Source organism: Canis aureus, chromosome 34 (genome assembly GCF_053574225.1).
Source record: "Canis aureus isolate CA01 chromosome 34, VMU_Caureus_v.1.0, whole genome shotgun sequence".
Lineage (NCBI taxonomy): Eukaryota > Metazoa > Chordata > Mammalia > Carnivora > Canidae > Canis > Canis aureus.
This window is the reverse complement of record NC_135644.1, coordinates 6,092,456-6,111,471: the sequence shown is the minus strand read 5'-3', so window position 1 is coordinate 6,111,471 and position 19,016 is coordinate 6,092,456. Positions and strand designations below refer to the sequence as shown.

General features: G+C 38.6%; 1 protein-coding gene across 4 annotated transcripts in view; it reads right to left on the bottom strand.

The window, feature by feature from the left end:
* The window catches only part of CERKL (CERK like autophagy regulator), a 129,086-nt gene that overhangs the window by 33,028 nt on the left and 77,042 nt on the right, over positions 1 to 19,016 (bottom strand). For all 4 annotated transcript variants that reach the window (XM_077883280.1, XM_077883281.1, XM_077883282.1 and 1 more), the window contains exons 3-5: positions 18,802 to 18,933; positions 10,719 to 10,782; positions 4,740 to 4,882 (exon numbers count right to left, since the gene is read on the bottom strand). In XM_077883280.1, the coding sequence (XP_077739406.1) occupies positions 4,740 to 4,882; positions 10,719 to 10,782; positions 18,802 to 18,933 (339 nt within the window). The remainder of the gene's footprint in view (positions 1 to 4,739; positions 4,883 to 10,718; positions 10,783 to 18,801; positions 18,934 to 19,016) is intronic.

Genomic DNA, 19,016 nt, shown 5'->3' with positions numbered 1-19,016 from the left:
AATTCCATAGTATTTACCATGCTATAAAAGTCTTTTTGAGATGTTATACGTTTCTTATTTTCATAATCATTAGGATGATTTAAGATCCACATGAATTTTTGCCAACAGCCTATGAAAGAAAAGAGCTCTCCTCCAGTTAGGGTCTCGGAGACCTTGAGGTAAAAGCCTTCTTCTGAAGAGGAAGATTCCAACTAGCCCCTGCCATTCCCAGGAGGCTAAAGGGCTTTAAAAATTAAGAAGCTACAAGTTTCCTTGAATTACAGATTATAAGAAAGAAATCCAGTAATAGCTGAGAGCTGTGAAAGCATGGATGTGTGGTGTACCGCAGCTATCAAGGCAAAGACTAGCCCCCTGGACTTGTTCTTTAGGAACATTCCTGTGTGGTCATACATGATCTCTTCAATTTGTATCACTTAACTGATGTGTGTCTAGGGTTGTTCGGCCGAAGAAGCTGAGGCTACTCAGACCTTTTCAACCAAGGCTGTCATTAAATTAATCACCATAAGGGACTGATCTAATATTAATGTCTTCCAGGCCTCTAGTGATGCCAATTCAAAGAAAAGTCCACCTCAACCAATTAGTAAACCTGTTCCAACTGATTCATCAAAGGGTGAATTATGCTCTGAACTCTGTTATTCAGAATATGGTCTACGGTCCAGCAGTAATACCATGGTGCTTATTAAAATGTAGACTCTTGGGTCCCACTCCAGACCTCCTGAATCAGAGTCTGCATTTTATAAGATCCCCAGGTTATGTGTGTGCACAGTAACTTGAAGAGTGCTTCTTCTAGAAGAGATGTATGGTCCAGGGATCAGCAGCATCAACATTACCTGGGAGCTTGTTAAAAAGGCAAATTTTGGGATGCCTGGGTGGCTCAGCGGTTTGAGCATCTGCCTTCGGCCCAGGGTGTGATCCTGGGGTCCTGGGATCGAGTCCCACATTACGCTCCCTGCATGAAGCCTGCTTCTCCCTCTGCCTCTGTCTCTGCCTCTCTCTGTTTCTAATAAATAAATAAAATCTTTTTAAAAAAAAAGTGATTTCTGGGTCTCACTTCCAACCACTAGAATTGGAAGGTCTGGAAGTGAGACCCGGATGTCCATGCCTTAGCAGGTTCTCAAGGTGACTCGTATGCACTCTAAGGTTTAAGAACGAGGAGTCCAGAGACCTGTTGCTCAGTGGATCTTTACCCAGGAGTCAATTACCTAAGCCTTTCCAATTATCCTTTGACCATCTACGGCCTGCCCTTTGGTCATCTAATTGCTAATTAATCTGGAATGGGTGGGAGGGAAGAGAGGAAACAAATCAACCTATTTTGCTTCCCAATCAGATTTATGGTAAAGGTTTTGGAGGAGGCCACGTAATTAGAGTGAGATATTTAGGATTATCAATGGATTACAGTACTCCATGAAACACATTTCCTCCATTACCGTGGTTAATTAGGAATAGACCATAAAAGCATTCCTCTAGAAAGGCTATTAAAGAACATAATGTAATGTTGTCATGTGCAATAGAGAATGACACATATCATGACTCAAGAAAATAAAGACCATTTATTCCCTGTGAGGTTGAAGTATGCTAAGCATGCCCAAATACAGATCCTTTCAGGCTGCTAAGGATCACTTTCTTTCTTTTTACATCTCAGGCTTTGCACCTTGACAACTTTTTCTTAACTCCATAGAATCTGCAGAGAGGCACGACCAGAAGCCAGAAAATTGTTTCCGTCATCTTCTACGCTGATTAACCTGTTCCTCGGTCCTTAAGAACAGTTTTTTAATTCTCTGAATTTTAAAAGGCAAGTTTGTGAGGAAAGTGGATATAATATGGTAATACTATAGATTGCTCTGTATTTTTGTTTGGATGATCTAAAAGACAGAGTACAATTTCCAAAAACAAAATGTGATCCATCTGAAAAGATGTCTACATGCCAAAAGAACATGCTGCTCACATAAATAACGGCTATGTAATTTTAGCATCCTCACAAAAGCTATAAATGTTCTACCTCAAGGTAAACATTTTAATTAGCCTGAAAAGTTATTTTTCTTAACAGCTACCAGCAACTTTGCTCACCACCACCTCCCCAGACCTGCTAAAGGGTGCCAAATACACAGAGGTAAGGACGGAAGTAGCAGTTCATCTAAAGCATGAATGATGGAAATACCAGGCAGAAACTATGGAGGCAAAAAGAAAAAAAGGAAAAAAATTGTCCTTGGAAGTGCAAGCACTTCTGTAGAACAATTAACTTAATTAACCAGACCCCATGAATATTCATAAGGCCGTTAATGTCTCCCACATCCAAACAGATAAATGTGATGTAATGACTTCCTAGTCAAGCATATCTAAAATTCTCATGAAAACTGCACCTACACTTTGGTTCTTTGCCTGAAATATCATAGAAATTAATAGTCCCTTGGCAATATTTTATTCTCCTCAAATTAATTGGCAAGCATGAATTTATTTATGTGAACGCTATAGGAATATATGGTTTGCAGCCATCAGTATGTGGATTGTGCCTTGTTTTACAACAACTGGATTGTTTTTTGTTTTTTGTTTTTTTTTTTATGTCCTCTCTGGCTTTTTCCTCTATCCTCCCCCCACCCCTTTAATCGGAATCTCTCAGTATAGTTCCTTAGCACCAGTTCCCATGGCAACAAACACCATTGCTAATGGCCAGCAGTTCTAATACAGGCTTCCCCACATCTGATCCATCTGAGTCTGACCATAATTCAGCGGCTTAGTCTGTTGGCTCAGTGGAGTCATTTACTAAACACTCTCCCTCTGGGTGTCTCTCTCCAGGAGGCAAATGGCTTCAAAGGCAGACTGTCTTCTGTATGCAATTGGAGACTTCCTGCCTAGCCCTTGTCCCCCCTTGTTCACCATTCCCTATCAGAGCCCCGATGGGGCCCTGAGTCTTCCCATCAGCCCAGCCCACACACGACATCTCCCTCCTTATGGAGTCCAGAAGCTGGAACTCCCCGACAGAGGCCACAGTTTTGGCAACAGGCTATATTTGCTAAGGAAAATGCATTCAAATGGCATGTTAAAAACATCAGCTTAACCACTGGTTTTTCTAGCTAACTATTCACTGCATGTCAAATGCGTGTGTCTTCCCACTTTTGCTCCATAGCAGTTAATAAGTGACCTCAGCAGTGTACATACTAGTGAAGAGGAAATGACCGTGGCACATCCCCTTGGCACGCAAGGTAACGTTGAAAAGCTCCACCGTTATAGACAGAGCTCCTAAAATGACATGAAAAGGTAAAAGTGGCTGGCTCCACTTCGCCAGCATCTTTTTGTTGTTGTTGTTGTTGTTGTTTTCCTAGTTGACATGATTGTGTTCTCTTCTGCCTAAAGACCATCCAAGGTTTTTCTTAATTATTGGGATATATCCAAATATGTCTCTCCTTTTAAATTCTTGGAGTTTTTTGTGTTTTTTCCCCCCCCTTGGAAAGACTTCACAGTCCTTAAAAGAGTATTTGTACATCTTTCGTTGTCAATTAACAATACTAAATATACTGAAATCCATACTAAATGAATGTGGTCATCAAATGGATAGAATGAGTTGTTCTTTGCTGTGTAATGATTTCCTATCTTCATAGGAAACAATAATTGTTTCTGTTTTATTTACAGAGATAATAACGTGCGATGTTTTCAAAACGAAAACTAATCACTTTCCATCACTATTGTTTGTTTAAATAATTTGGGAGGAGTGACTGGCATAACGTAATCCACTTGTGAAAGATGTTCTCGTCTTTTCTGGATGCCAGGGCAGCCGCGCTCTGACCTCCCCCTTCACCCTCCCTCCCCCTCATCACAAATTCTCCTAGTACAGGCTCCCAGCAGGGTGTTCCCTTGCTCTAAAACCTCCCATTGTCCCTACTGCTTATCAAACACAATTCAGACCCCTCCCTGTGGCGTCCAGGAATCCCCAAAGTTTGGGACTATTTTGATCCCATCCCCCACCCAACAATGGCCTGTGTTCTATTTCTCAATGCTCCTGGATTATTTGTGCAACGAAGGAAATAACTCCTCCTCATCTTCTCAGGCCAGAACCTACCCATTCTTTGGCCTAATTCAACTTGCTCTATAATGTTAGAGCATTATACTTGCTCTATGTTTTCTATACATTCGTTCACTTAATAAACTTCGTTGAGCATTCACTGTGTCACGTTCTATCCCAGCCGCTGGCAATACAGCAGTTACGATGAATTTTTTTGGCATTCTCAACTCAAGGTTATCTATTTATACTCTTATATAAATAGATAATACATATCTATCTGTACTCTGATACTCGAGGTTATCTATTTATTCTCTATTTGTACTCTGAGAGTTACTGCATGACATTGTGAGCAGCTTGTGAGTGGCCTTGTTTTGAAATTTCATACCTGGTACTGTGTGATCATTAGACCTTTATTTGGAAGACAGAATAATAATAATCCCATTTGTTGAATATTTAACTATGCATCAAGTCCTCCACAGATACCATCTAATACAACAAAAGCCTTATAATGAGATGACTATATGTGTATCTTTTTTTTTTTTTTTACAGATGAGAAAAATGAGGCTCAAAGAAATTAAATAACTTGTCCAAAGTCTCACATTTGCTTAGCAGAGATGCCAAACTTGGTTCTCTCAGATTCAAAGTCTGTGCATTTAACTCTGTGTTATACTGTCTAGGTTAGGAAATAAGAGAAAGACAGGAGGAGAGGTTCCAGTTAGCAAATCCACGGCCCCTTGCTTGCCTGCTGGTATTAACCCAAGCGGAAGCTGTGCTCGGACAGGGGTGAGGATGCTCTCTGTTTCTTTCCCAGCATTCTTCTGGGCTCTAAGGAGCAAAGCATGGGCAACTTCACTGGCAGATCCATCTCCACCAACACAGACGACACTAGAAAACAAGAAAATAAGAATGCAACTCTTTAATTGGTAATAATCCATGAAATCTCAACTTCGAAATAGTCATCTTATATATTCATGTGAATGGTACTTACATGCCCCTTGCCACACTTTAGCAAGTGTCAATGAGTAAGAAGGCTTCCGCACTGGTAAAGTTGACTTCACAAATACAATACCTACACGATACCCCATGGACACAATGGTTTTCAGTGGGTTAAGAAGCATTACAACATCTGAACATGTTATTTCACATCGGCCTACGTTCTGCTCTGCTAATATCCAAAAGCATATTGTTCTCAATTTGTTTATATTAATAGTCATGTGCAATTCATTTAACCAACTGCTAATTTTCAACATAGCTCCAAAAAGACCGACAGCTGTAAAAGTCATGTAAACTATGAAACTTTAAAGCTATTTATCATTAGCATATAGAGTAATTGCAAACTTGAACTGTCTTTTGTCTTTTGGACATGACTGCTACATGGCACTATGAAAGTTATTGATACCACTCTTGACTCTAGTCAGTACTGCTCATAATTTTTTTAAGACTTTGTAAGTGGACTGTAGTAGAGGTGGTGGTAGGACTTCATGAAAGTAACGTATAAGATTTCAGAAATGTGTTTCATAATGATTTGTATTTAAAAGATGCAAAATAATCTTAAGTAGCAAAATCATATTAATTGATCCAAAAGGAGGAAGACTTTGTGTTATTGGAAGCAGGTGTCATAACTCCAGGCCTGTAAGGGCCCCCCAGAAACAGAAGAGCAATGCTGAGTCTAAAGGAGGAACAGATTCTCTGCTCGGCCCACTCACATCATCTGGGAGGCAGGCCTAGATTTTTCTACAGATTTTTTTCATCCTCTGATTTCTCTAGAGGAGCCACAGATTCTGACTTTTGGGTGAGCCATTTTATCCACTCGCATTCAATATATTTAAAACCTCTCTATGCCAAACAAGGCCTATGGACCATGAGCGGCAGGTTTTATTTATATTAAGGTTTATTTATTTATTTTAGAGAGAGAGCAGGAGGGAAGGGAGGAGGTAGAGGGAGAGAGAAACCCAAGCAGATCCCACACTCAGCAAGAGCCTGAGGCAGGGCTTGATCTCAAGACCCTGAGATCAGACCTGAGCCAAAACCAAGAGTCGGACGTTCAACTGACTGCACTACTGGGTGCCCCAATCACCAGGTTTTAAAATAGTTTCTGAAGTTTAGGAAGCTCTGGACATTGGTGAATACAGAGCCTGAGAGTCCATCAACTCCCCTCACCTTGCTCTCAGCCTCCCAACCCCTGCGCACATCTGAGGTTCAGCCCTACGGCTGCACACAGCCTGGCAGGCCCAAGTCCCCCCTAGGTATAAGGGACTCCAGGACATAATAGACCCATGTCATTTGATGTCTGAAGTGGTTCTAGGGGTACCTAATGTGGCCACTGACTCAGAAAGAAGTGACTGTACCTACTGAGGGTTGACTTTATGTCAGAAAATACATTGGTTCTTTTCTATTACATCCTAAGAATTCTGCAAAGCAGGCATTAGCCTCATCTTTATAAGTGGAGAAACCAAGGTTTGATGTGAACCTTGTCTATAGGATTTCAAATATCACGGAGATTTGCAAACATTCAACGAACTTCATTGTAATGATCAAATTCATGCCCTTTCCTACCTGCTAGAGTGTGTGTGTGATCTAAAAGGAGCACATAAAGTCATCCAACAAAACATCTAACTTGGCACAGAAGAACTTGGCTTTTCCACTTAGTATGGCAACATCTAAACCCTGGGATCCTGCATAGTGTCTCCTGGAATTGATAGAGATGGCTCCTCTGTGAACATACTCTGCTACAAAAGCCTTTGAGTTTTTGTTATAATACCTTCTATTTTACTTTCAAACTTTAACAAATTATAATTACAACCATCAAGTAACATTTGGTGAATAATCACTATGTACCAGGTACTGTTTTCAGCACTCTCCTGTATTAACTCATTTAATTTAGACAATAACTATATGCAATGGATACTTTTACCTTCAATTTCAAGTTAGGAAACTAAGGCAAAGAAAGATTAGATAAGTTGTCCAAGGTCATTACATAATAAGTGACAGAAGGACTGGAAACATCATAATTCCCCCTTAGAGACTGCACTACCACTATTCCATGTGTTCTAATCCTTTCCTATATGTGAAACCTAATGAAAATCACCTTATGAGAGGTTTATTATTTTGAAAATCAGTTTACCAGTGGAATCACTGTGGGATGAAATGCATTAAGAAAAAAAATATACTCATGTTGATAACTATTGTATCATCAAGATCACCTCCAGGAATAGTTACTCAACCGGAGGGATGTACTTAATGCAAACATATCGCAAGAGTCTGGATGTCACAAGAAAAGGCAAAGCAAACAAACACCCACAACATTATGTGTTAATAACCACACTTGAGAGTTACCCTAAAACATGAACCTTAGAGTAACTATTCCTTGGCATATGGTACATCTTATATTTTCAGAAAAAGTAAACTCCTTCTTGCCATGACTCCAAATACAATGATTCCGTCTGGAAAAGTACAACTAGAGGCCAATACGTTACTTCTCTTCATAAAATTTCTCTTTCTATAATTTTTAAATTGGTGTTTCTTTGTCCACAAGCCAATATCATCTTTGAAATGTTTAATATGTCACTAGGATTTGATTTAAACTTTTTCTTTTTTGAAAAGAGGTGCTTTTTAAATTTTAAATGCCTGATTTAGTAATACAGATAATGTGGTCAATGTGATCAGATGTCAATGGTAGTCAGATAACATCTGAGTCAGTGTGGGTCTAGGTAATGGTACAATTTTTAAAAAGAAAGGAAAAATTGTAATTCAACAAATCAAAAAAAAAAAAAAACCTTGAAACAAAACCGAGAAAATATTATTATGTTTATAACTTCATAAGAGCGTAGATTAACTTAACCATGTCCACACTTGTAAATTCAACTGTTACCACTTCGAGTCTCCAAACCTGATAATACTCTTTTCTTTGCCTTTACAAAACTTTCTAACGGTGCATAGTAAAAATCAGGGGCAAACAAAAAGTGACACTCCTACAATTTTTAGCAATGGGTCTCTGAGTAGAACACAGTGGATTTGCACAACTGCCATCTTGAGTATTGATAGATGTGTTCCTGTTTGCTTTTTGGTCACAATATGTCTTCACAGAAACAAACATATGTAACTCGTTAAAAATCCCTAATCTTAGCAAGTAACATTTAGGTTACGTGCTAAGTAACAGTAACTAAACCACTTTGCTTTATTAAATAGTATACACAAAATATTTCTTGGATCTTAAACTCTCTAGTCTGTGTCTAAAAACCTTTCAATCCCACCCTATCAATAGCTCCACTTGAGTCAGGCAGAAATGCTTCAGGCCCAAATTCTTGAAGGAATCCCCTCTCTCATCAAAAGACCATAGAGTCAGGGGGGTAGTTGATCCCAACCTTGAATCATTTGTACCTATTCCTCATAAAGTGCTCCAAGAACCACTCTTTGAACAAGTTCAGAAACCAGGAAATATGCTATATATTATCGACTATAATGGTAATGCTGTACATTATGTTCCTACGACTTATTTATAACTGGAGGTCTTGTACCTCTTGATTTCCTTCTCTCATTTCACCCACCCAAACCTCCTCCTCTCCAGCAACCACCAACCTGTTCTATCTTGCCATTTGCAACACGCAAGGACCTAGAGAGTATTATACTAAATAAGTTAGAGAAAGATAAATACAATATGATTTCACACATATGTGGAATCTAAAAACCAAAATTTGTACAAAGCACCGTTCTTCTAAAGTGTCTAAAGAAACTATGTTTCCATTGTTCTCCCCATATACTTATTTACATAATTCCAAGTGGAGTGATTTAAAATAACCATTTTACTAAGTTTTCCCAGCTTCCAGTAGAAAAACTGGGCCCATGAAAATTAATGAGATATTTAAGGAATCTTAGAAAATAGATTTTCATAGAAATTTTTTAAATTATTATAAGTCCTAAATAAATTAGCATGCTGTGGAATTCAGAAACAGCTAAATCACAGTGGTGGAAAGGGGAAGAGGAAGAGGGAGAAGCAGACGCTCTGCTGAGCAGGGAGCCTGATGCAGGCATTGATCCCGGGACTCCGAGATCATGACCTGAGCTGAAGGCAGCTGCTTAACCAACTGAGCCACCCAGGCACCCTTCTGCAGAATTCTTCTTGATCCTTACACAGTATAATTACCAATGGAACTTATTTATACATACCACATTTGGTGGAACACTTCAAAATGCTGATGGGCAAGGCCAGGTCTAATATGTATGATATCTGTTATCCTCATTATTTATATAATCACGTTTTGAAGAAAGGACTTATTTGCAATACCGCCACACTTACATACTCACAAGCTGTATTTCAGGACTATGCAGCGTATTAATGCAGTAGCTGGTGGGCATGATTCCCCCAATTACTTTTCTTAAATTGTATACTTACAAGATAATTTGCCAAATGTAGCCTGTTAATCAATCTGTCTAGCTTTAAATATAAAGCTTTTAAGTAATCTCCTACCTCATATTCTTCATCCTCAATATTTATATAACATTGCCATCTAGATTTGCTCCTCTCAGATTCCTTTTTGAAAAGTTCGGTTTTTACTTATCTTCTTAACTCACTAATATTGTTTTTTTTAATCAAAAAATATTAAGCATTTCTGGGAAAATTACCCTGTTAGCGCTCCATTTTGATTGCATCACTTTCCTTCCTAAAATATTCTAATAGTTCTTTGGGAAGAACAAAGTCTTTCGCTCTACAGTTCAAAGACACAACTGTCCTTCCTGATATTTTGTTTTTGGCCCATCACCGTGTGACACAAATAACTCACATGCTTGCCACTTTTTAAAACCCTGAAATATCAACCCTTGGAAAAACCTTCCCTAAGATAATGTTTTTGTCTTACACATCAATCCATCACTTTAGCAAACTGATTTGCCTACTTTTTAAAAATGGTTATTAGAGTACATCACTTGCCTCCAGTGCTTGATGACAGTGAACAATTTCTACATAATAATGTATTGCAAGCAACAGTTTCCAATGTCTAGTGTGGATAACACACTTAACTAGTAGCCACTAAATTATAAAAGAATTAAAATTAGCATCTTTTTTTATACTGGAAATAATATTTACATATTTTTAAAAGATTTTATTTATTCATTTGAGAGAGAGTATGAACATAAGTGGGGAGTAAGGGGTAAGGAGCAGAGGCAAAGGAGAAGCAGACTCCCCCCTGCGCAGGGAGCATGGTGCTCCATCCCAGGACCCCGAGATCATAACCTGAGCCAAAGACCGATGCTTAACCAACCGAGCCACTCAGACACCACAATATATTTGTTTTTATAAAATATTTACCCTCAATCACAGCCAAATTAACCAGTAGGCAGCTATGAGCACTATCAATAAATTTGCAAAAGAGCATCACAATAGTTATATCATGTGACCCTCCATCATTTCTTTTCTAGATACTAACATGGTTAGAGCCAAGAATGAAGGACTAAAGATGCACATTAGGTCAGCGGAATGTGATACTCTTTGATTTCCCAGTACTTACAGGTTTCTCCTTTTGTCTTCCTATGCCCAATCCTGAGAGGTAGATGACCATGCCATATTTATCATTAATTGCTATTACATAGATGTGTATGGAACAGTCTAATCACATACCCCGCAAATGCTGAAATATTTTTAAGTCCCAAATATGTGGCTAACAACTAATGAAAACATTTCATAACATAAGCTATATGACATAGACAGATTGATAATATAACCTACCCATCAAACTCCTGGAGTTCACATTCCTTAAGCAGTGCCAGAGCATGCCCTTCATATTCTGTGACTATTAAAAAACAAAAACCAAAAAAAAAAAAAAAAAAAAAAGTAGGTGAAAGTTTTAAACAACGATCTACACTTTTTAACTAGTTTGGCAAACTAATATGATAAACATATGGTTAGGTCATAAAACAACATTTATTCTTGAATATTTATATTTTAATCATGGGAAAGAGGATTAAGTGTTACTGGCCTGACGTGTTTTATAGCTTTATGGAAAAGAGGGTCATATATTTGTTCCAACTACATAAGTCATTTGGGGATATCCCACACGTAGCAGTCGGATCATTTATCTCGGTGCCTGTCTGTTCAGTGTTCCCTTCCTGATATTATAAATAAGATAGATTTCCTTTAAATCAGAAGCCTAAGAGCAGCCGTATTTTGGAAATAAGGCATATTAGCTGGCATCAAGCAGTCAATGTTAAATCGCTTTGGCAACCTTACATGAATAAATTAGTTGAAAGGTTAGTGTAAGATTTACATACTAGAAGAATGTGTATCTGGAACTGCTAGACTCAAAAGAGGTGGAGCTGGATGTGAAAATAATGAAGCCAAGCCAACACCAATGATGACAGACCCAAAGCCGAGGAGGAAGGTGGCACAGACCCACCAGAGCCGGATCCTCCGAGGAAATGAATCTGTCACTCCCTATCGCTGTCTCTACAATCACGATGCCCTATGCAGTATTGTAAATGCCAGTGGAGACAGGATAAACTGGCACACTGCAGATGGCACCAAGCATCCCAACCACATTTAGCATTTTCTAGGGCAGTGTTGCCAGAAGAGACAGCCCAGCTGTATCCACCCATCAAAGATTTCTGCTGACTGACATGACACTGCAGATGGATTTTTTGTGTAAGAATGTGCATCATTATATGCAAGATTACATTAATCTTTCATGCCTGTCTGTCCCTGGTGCCAGCATGGTTCAAGCTTTTCCTACAATGTTTTTAGATATTGTTAAGAATTATTAGTCTTGGTGTCTAAAAGAATCATTCTGTATCCAGCGGCATTACATTGTAATTCTCCCAAAGCTTATTCAAATGCTGTTAACATTCACATGAATAAAACTTCTCTATATTAAATTCTAATCAGAAGAAAGCTATGAGAAAACTAAGTATGAAATATTAATATTAATAAACTCGGGAGGTTAAGTCATCATAAATGATTGTGTTGACCATTCATAAACCTCAGCAAGTAGTTGCAACCTTAAAAATACAAAATAAAATGTTAGATAGATATGCACACTGAAAACACTTCATGACATTATGAAGAGATATTTATGCCGAGAATCAGTTTTAATAAATCTTGCTTTTATGCTAAAGCTTCCCTTGGTCGAGCTTTCCAAATCCAATACAAAATTAGCTTTAAAATTAGGCTATGACTAAAAGCTACCTTTATTTAGGACAAATTTTAAATAATATTCTATTTCTTTGACCTTGCAGGTAGAATTTGATGATATATTGATGCACATTATCAAAGAAAGGTGATTTTTAAAATGACATTGGAAAAGGCAAAAAAAAAAAAAAGATAGTGACTGGGAACAAAGAGAAAAGATAAGAGAAACTTGATCACAACATATGAGGAAAATGAACAAAAGGAATGCAATCCTTGGCTTCAGGGAGCTCACACTCTGGAGGCAGACACTAGACACTAATTTTAAAACCTGAATACACAATATGAAATCGTGATAAGTGATTATAAAGAAAAATAACATAGGCAAAAAGGATAGAGAACAATCTGGACTACTACTCAGATACAGTAGAAGAAACTGAAGTATGTATTTAGACAGAATATTATGGGCCCTGGAGTCAGAAAGAGCTAGATTCATGTCATCCCACTCCAAATAAACATAAAAAGTAGACTGCTAGGCAAATGCAGTTTCAAAAAGTTACTCACCTTTTTTTTTTTTTTTTTCCACTTGCTTTCCTTTTCTGAGGAGAAGGACACCCTATGCCCTTTCTATTCAGGAAATTTGGAGATTCCATTCTTTACAAGGCTCTGAACTCAGCTCCCAGTACTGGGCTTCCCCCACCCATCCCCTAACCTTCCAGTTTAAATATTACTTCCTCAGGAAGACAAGACTGGAGGAAAGTACGGTCTTGAGGTTGACGCTGAATGTTGATGAGGAAACAGGCAGAGGCAAAAATCAGCTGAGATCTGGACTGAAAGATACATTTCTTGGTCTGGGGACAAAATTCGATAATGGGATAAGATGGCATTTTCTCTCCTATCCTATAGGTACTTCCGCCTTAGCAAGCTCCAAATGGAATCTGTCATTTCCACCTTCTTATTGCCTCTCAAACATATTGTTCTTTGTGTTCTATCATCTATTCCTTGCTACCCAAGACAAGAAAATTACTTCCTAGCCTCTCCCCCTCCTCACTCTCCACAACCACTCCAAGATCAAGACCAGTTGTTCTGGCCTTTATTGCTAACACATCCCATCTCAAGCCAATACCCATGATTCAGCCACTACTATTTTTTAAACTGGGCAGCATGACAGTCTCTTCTCTCCCTTTAACCTTTATCCTGCTCTCCCTAGAATGACTTTCTCAGGCATTCAATCGTATTCTTTTCCTACATAACTTCCACTGAGGACTCTTCACTGTCCCCAAAGACAATGCTCTAACTCTGACATCTGAGCATTAGAAACAGGATCGGCCATATACATCCACAATTATTTAAGGGATAACAAAAAGAAACTTTCATCCAGAAGTCTCTCCATAGCTGGATAGGATGCGTGAACAGGTATTATCCAGATTTTTACTAACATGCAGGGAAAATCGGAAAGAAATAATGTCTTGGCCTACTAGCATCTCTTGTGACTCAATTTTATCAAATTGCCTAGCATTGTACTGGGCAAGATCAAGAATAACAAGAGGCATTTCCAAGGGGAGAAGGCTTTAAGTGGAGACAGGGCCAAAGAGAAAAAATTCCAAGAGGAGATTTGGCAAAAAGTGTCAAAAGTTAAATTCATGATCCTATCAGAAGAGGGAAACAAAAGGTTGGCAACAAACTTCACTTTCTTGACAATTCCATCAGGGCCAAAGGGGAAGTAAAAAATTATCTGGTGACGAGGCAGTCCCATGGGCCCCAAGTTGGCAGAGATGGAGGCTAAATTCAGAGAAGTGTCTTTGACCACGATAATGATGGTGAGCATGATAAGGTCTAGCAGCTTTGTTAACACCAAAATTGACTGAAGGAGATGGAATTGCCTATCATGAGCAGGGGAGATTCGAGGGCAGACATAGTATCTGTTTCAAACGTTTCGGTGAGCCTTATCCACAAGATGGGACACATTTACTTTGCGTTACTACAAAGGAGAGCATCGACTCTAAAAATAACAGGGAGGCCAATGTCAGCTCACCAGTTCTCCCTGCGGTTTATGCCTTGCGCAGAGGCATGTGGCCAAAGGGGCAGATACATTTGCAATCTAGCTAAGATACCCAACTCAACAAGTTGGCGGCCTTGGGCAGAATCAGCCCAAAAAGGACACCCTTACGTAAGTTAGCACAAGCAAGGTGGCTTTTCTAATATGCACAAGGCACAGTGACCCTGACCTCAATGACCAGCGGTCCTCTCCAGTCACGGGAGACACCGCCACGGGGTACCCACGCAGAGGCTGAGAGTTCACCGCGCAGGAGTTGAACCACACCTACACTCCGCCACGGGGGCGAAATTAAGCTAGACAACCTCTACGGCTATTTCCAGTTGGATCTCTCTGTTGCCTTTTTTCACTTTATTGTTCTACAAATTATCCCAGGAATCTATGATCTCTCAGAAACTGGCTCACACCTTGTGAACAATGTAAATCCTAGAGCCCGCTCCGTTTGAGGAGCAAGATAAAGAAATGGTATCATATGCCAGCTTGGGCTTACCACGCCTGTTCTCCTTCGATTCATGGGCCAATACGTTATTCGAAAAAAATAACCTCCATTCTAAGTTCTTCCAGAAGTGTTTCTGATACACTAGAGAAGATCCCACCCTGGTGATGGTAGCGGAGGGGGGATGCAACTTCAGCTCATGTATTTCAAAAGATGCACGATCTATATTCAGAAGTAGTGTTTCAGCAGTAACCAAAATGAAAAGTATGTTTTTATTAATGTGGTGATTTTTTTTTTTTAAACTGGAAGTTTATACCTTCTGACACCCTTCACTCATTTCTCCCACTCCCCACCTCTGGCAACCATACAGAGAACAGAACCAACCCGTTCTCTTTACCCATGTGTTCAGTGGCGGGTTTGCTTTCTGTTTTCGCTTTTTATTTTTTTAAGATTCCACATATAAGTGAGATCAGACGGTAATTTATCTTTCTCTGACTTATTTCACTTACCATAATGCCCTCAAGGTCCATCCATGTTGTTAAAATGTCAGGATTTCCTTCTTTTTATGACCAAATAATACTCCATCGTGTATGTATATGCGTGTATGTACGTGGGTGTGTATATCACACACATACAGACACACATCTTCTTTAGCCATTCATCCACTGATGGACACTTAGGCCGCTAGGCTGTGGTAAATAGTGCTGCAACGAACATGGGAGTGCAGCTATCTCTTTGATTTAGTGGGTTTTTTTTTTCTCCTTTGCATAAATACTCAGAAGTGGAATTGCTGTTATCATAAGGTAGTTTTATTTTTAAATTTTTGAGGACCCTCCATACTGTTTTCCACAGTGGCTGCACCTATTTACATTCCGGCCAACAGCGCATGAGGGCTCCCTTCTCTCCACATTCTCACCAACACTTGCTGTCTTTTTTGGTAATAGCCATCCTAACAGATGCGAGGTGATCTATTTCACTGCGGTTTTGATCGGCATTTCCTTGATGATTAGTGATGTTGAGCACCTTTTCATGTACCTGTTGGCCATCCGTATGTCTTCTTTGGGAAAACAGCTATTCAGATCCTCTACCTGTTTTTAATGCAACTATTAATCTTGCTACTCACTCTTAAAATAAATTTATAGAAAAAACCCTTTAAAGTGTACATGTCTAGCTAGAATTCTTAAAATCCTGCCTCGTTTATATAAGCACTTTCTCCTAGTGAATTTATCATCATGTAGAATTTATTATGTAATTTATATTCCATTTAGACTCAGCCGTGCACACAAGATATGCTAAAATAATGGTCACGCTGGACATGCAGAAAATACGGACCTTTCTGTTTTACTCTTTCACATATCTTTTTCTTTCAAGGTGTGAATTGAATCTATTACATCTCTTATGAAACAGACGTTCACAGCATTATGACCATCCTTCTAGGGCACTTTAGAATATACAAGGTAGCTTCAAATATATTACCTGACTCAAACGACAGAACCACACTGTGAGGCAGGCAGAAAGATTCAAAAGCTTTTCAAAACTCTCCACGGGTTTATTCAGTCCTTGGCACAAAATAGCAAACTTTTAAAATATAAATACTTAGCTAACATACATAACTAACTACATGGTTTTATACGCAAAAGATGCAATTTTATAATTTTGCCTGTAGGAGGAGTGTTAGGCAGCTAATAATTAGCCATTCTGCACAAATATATAAGAAATTTCTAAATTTGCTTAATGTGATATGCTAATTTTACTTTATGTTTAACTAAATATAATGTTCAGTAATAGTTACAAATTTAGGGGAAAAAGAGCCCTAGGATATACAACGTTTCTCTCCAATACAGAAGAAAGCAAGCACATTCTTATCATTTCCTCTGCCTCCCATCAGGTTTCCTCACGTACCCGTCTCCTTTCTTCTAGGCTCTGTGTCTTCCTTCCTCATCTCTATGCTGTTGGCAGAATCATTTCTGCTAAACCAGATGGCAAGGCTATGATAAAAATTTACACCAACCTCAGATCAATACATGATCAGTAAACTACTGAGTGTAGCATAAACATCGATCCATAACTGGATTTCCACTTCCTCTAGTGCACATAGCTGGGAGCCTTCCCAAGAGCCACTGTGACCTGGTTTTGTTTTTCCCCCTCCCTAACAGAACCCAAATTCAGTTTAGGTATTTTCAGCCTTCAGAAAAAGGGGGTCCTACTTCCAGCCCATGGGAAGGGTCTTAAGAGTTGAGAGAGTGATTGCTCCATGTTGGGCCCACACAATACAGCAAACTGACAGGAAGAAATTTTAATCCTTGTTCAGTATTAAAGCATGTTGGATCTCTCACACACACACCTCTCTCCATCCTACTTGGTCCGAATGAAGGAGGATCTAATCTGCTGACAACAATCTTATGATGGTGGAAAGGATCAAGTTTAAGATGAAGTCAAAACTGAGGAAGCCAAAGCAAATTGATGAAAGAATTCCAAAGGTATTATGGGTAACACACAAACACACACACCCACCCCACTTGTACGTGCTTGCTAGCTTGCCTTCCCTTACTTTTCTTCTTCTGCTTATGCACAGAAAACCATGTTTGCCTCTGACTTTTCAAAAACGGTCTAGTTCAAATACTTTGGAAACTTCTTATCAAAATATCACCCTCTGAAATACCAGAGTTCAATTATAGTTATTTGAATATATATTTTTTATTTAATTATATGTTTGAATATGTATATTTATTTGAATCCCAAAAAAAAAACTAAAAGCCCCACAAGAGCGGGTAGGATGATGTATTCATCTTGCGTTCTGCAGAGTGTTTAACACGAAGCATTCTACAAGACTTTCCTGAACTGAAAGATCTATAGCAGTATCTACATAAAACTGTTCTGAAAAAAATTTAAAAAAAAACTGTTCTGAATATTAAATCAATGAAACAAAATAATGTTTGCCAATATGTTTGTTCCACTTTTAACAGTCTCATCCTAATACGAACTTCAAACTTTTTTTTTTTTTCCCCACCAATCTTTCAGAATCTTCAGTGGGAAGGAATGATAGATCTGAATTGCTCCTTTTCCTTTTAAATTTCCTCTAAGTCAGCCAAAAGCCTCAAAGGTAAAATATTAACTTCTCACTACAATTTTATCTTAATCAGAAATTCCTCCTGAATTTTTCATGGTCGTTTCTCTTGAACCTCCACTGTAATAGATGCCTTTTGGGGTGATTGACCTTTACAAAAAATTAAGGAACTTCCTTCTACCTCAATCCTTCAAGTCATGAGGTAAGGGCATCAAATCTTATATTGTAAGACCTATTTCCCTTGGTTTCAGCTGAGTAAGACCAGGTCACTCTGAATTCCTTCCTCAGGAATTTATATAGGAGACTAGAGAATCCAACCAAGTACACTCTGGCTTTGTCTCCTGAACAGGTTTACTATGCAATACTCTTCATCAATTTAAATTTACTATAGATTTGCCCTGCGTGTTCGTGAAGCTTCACTGAAATAAAATCAGACACACTGGGGTTGTGATTTTCCATAGCATCAACCCTCCTTGTCAGTCCACCCCCGTGGGAAAAATAAGAGTCTCAAAGGAAACAAAGGAATTTGGTCACCAAATTCAAAAAATTGAAAAGGATTTTACTAATCTTCTTTCTATTAACTTTAGCATCGGCAAATTTCTATTTTCCTCACCACAAACCTAAGCACCTTATCTAGACAATGAATTTAAGCTACCGGTTTCTCCAAATTCATCTAAACCAGCAGTTACGTGCTTAGTTTTGACCTAACCAGCAGGGGTCAGAGTCAGAACAAAAACCACCTAATGAAGGATTCCATGGAAAGACATCAAACATTTAAAGTAAGCAAAAATCAATTGCTTGCCAAACTGCAGAAATAATGTGTAAATAGCCAACATCTCGATGAAGATATCAAAAAGTGTTCAGCTCCCTTGGAAATGGCTCCTAATAATTTTTAAAGTCTGAAAAAAGGACTAAAGAAAATACTGACATTCGAATAAAAATAACACAATAAAGAAAACAAAATAAACGACAATACTGGAGTTAGCTGTAGTAGGTTATGGAAGCACATAAAAAAAGCTTTAGATATGACAGGTGGTTTCCTTGATTTGGCTTAAGAACACATACAGGTCTTTTGCTTCCTTAAGTAGAATTTTTTTTTTCATGGCAAAATCATATTGTGAGAATGACTTACTTGTAACATCAGTCTTTATTCCTGCAACCCTCAACAGCGGCTCAACCTTCTCGTGATAGATCTGGGTAGCTTCTTTTTTGTGGCTTTGGGGGTTAAGAATTACTTTTAATGACTTTGGTCTATTTGAAAAACCTAAGAGGAAAGCATAAAGACAAAGTTATACAATCTTCATCAGCATTTTTTTCCTTTAAAACCATACACTAAGTCCAGTTAGA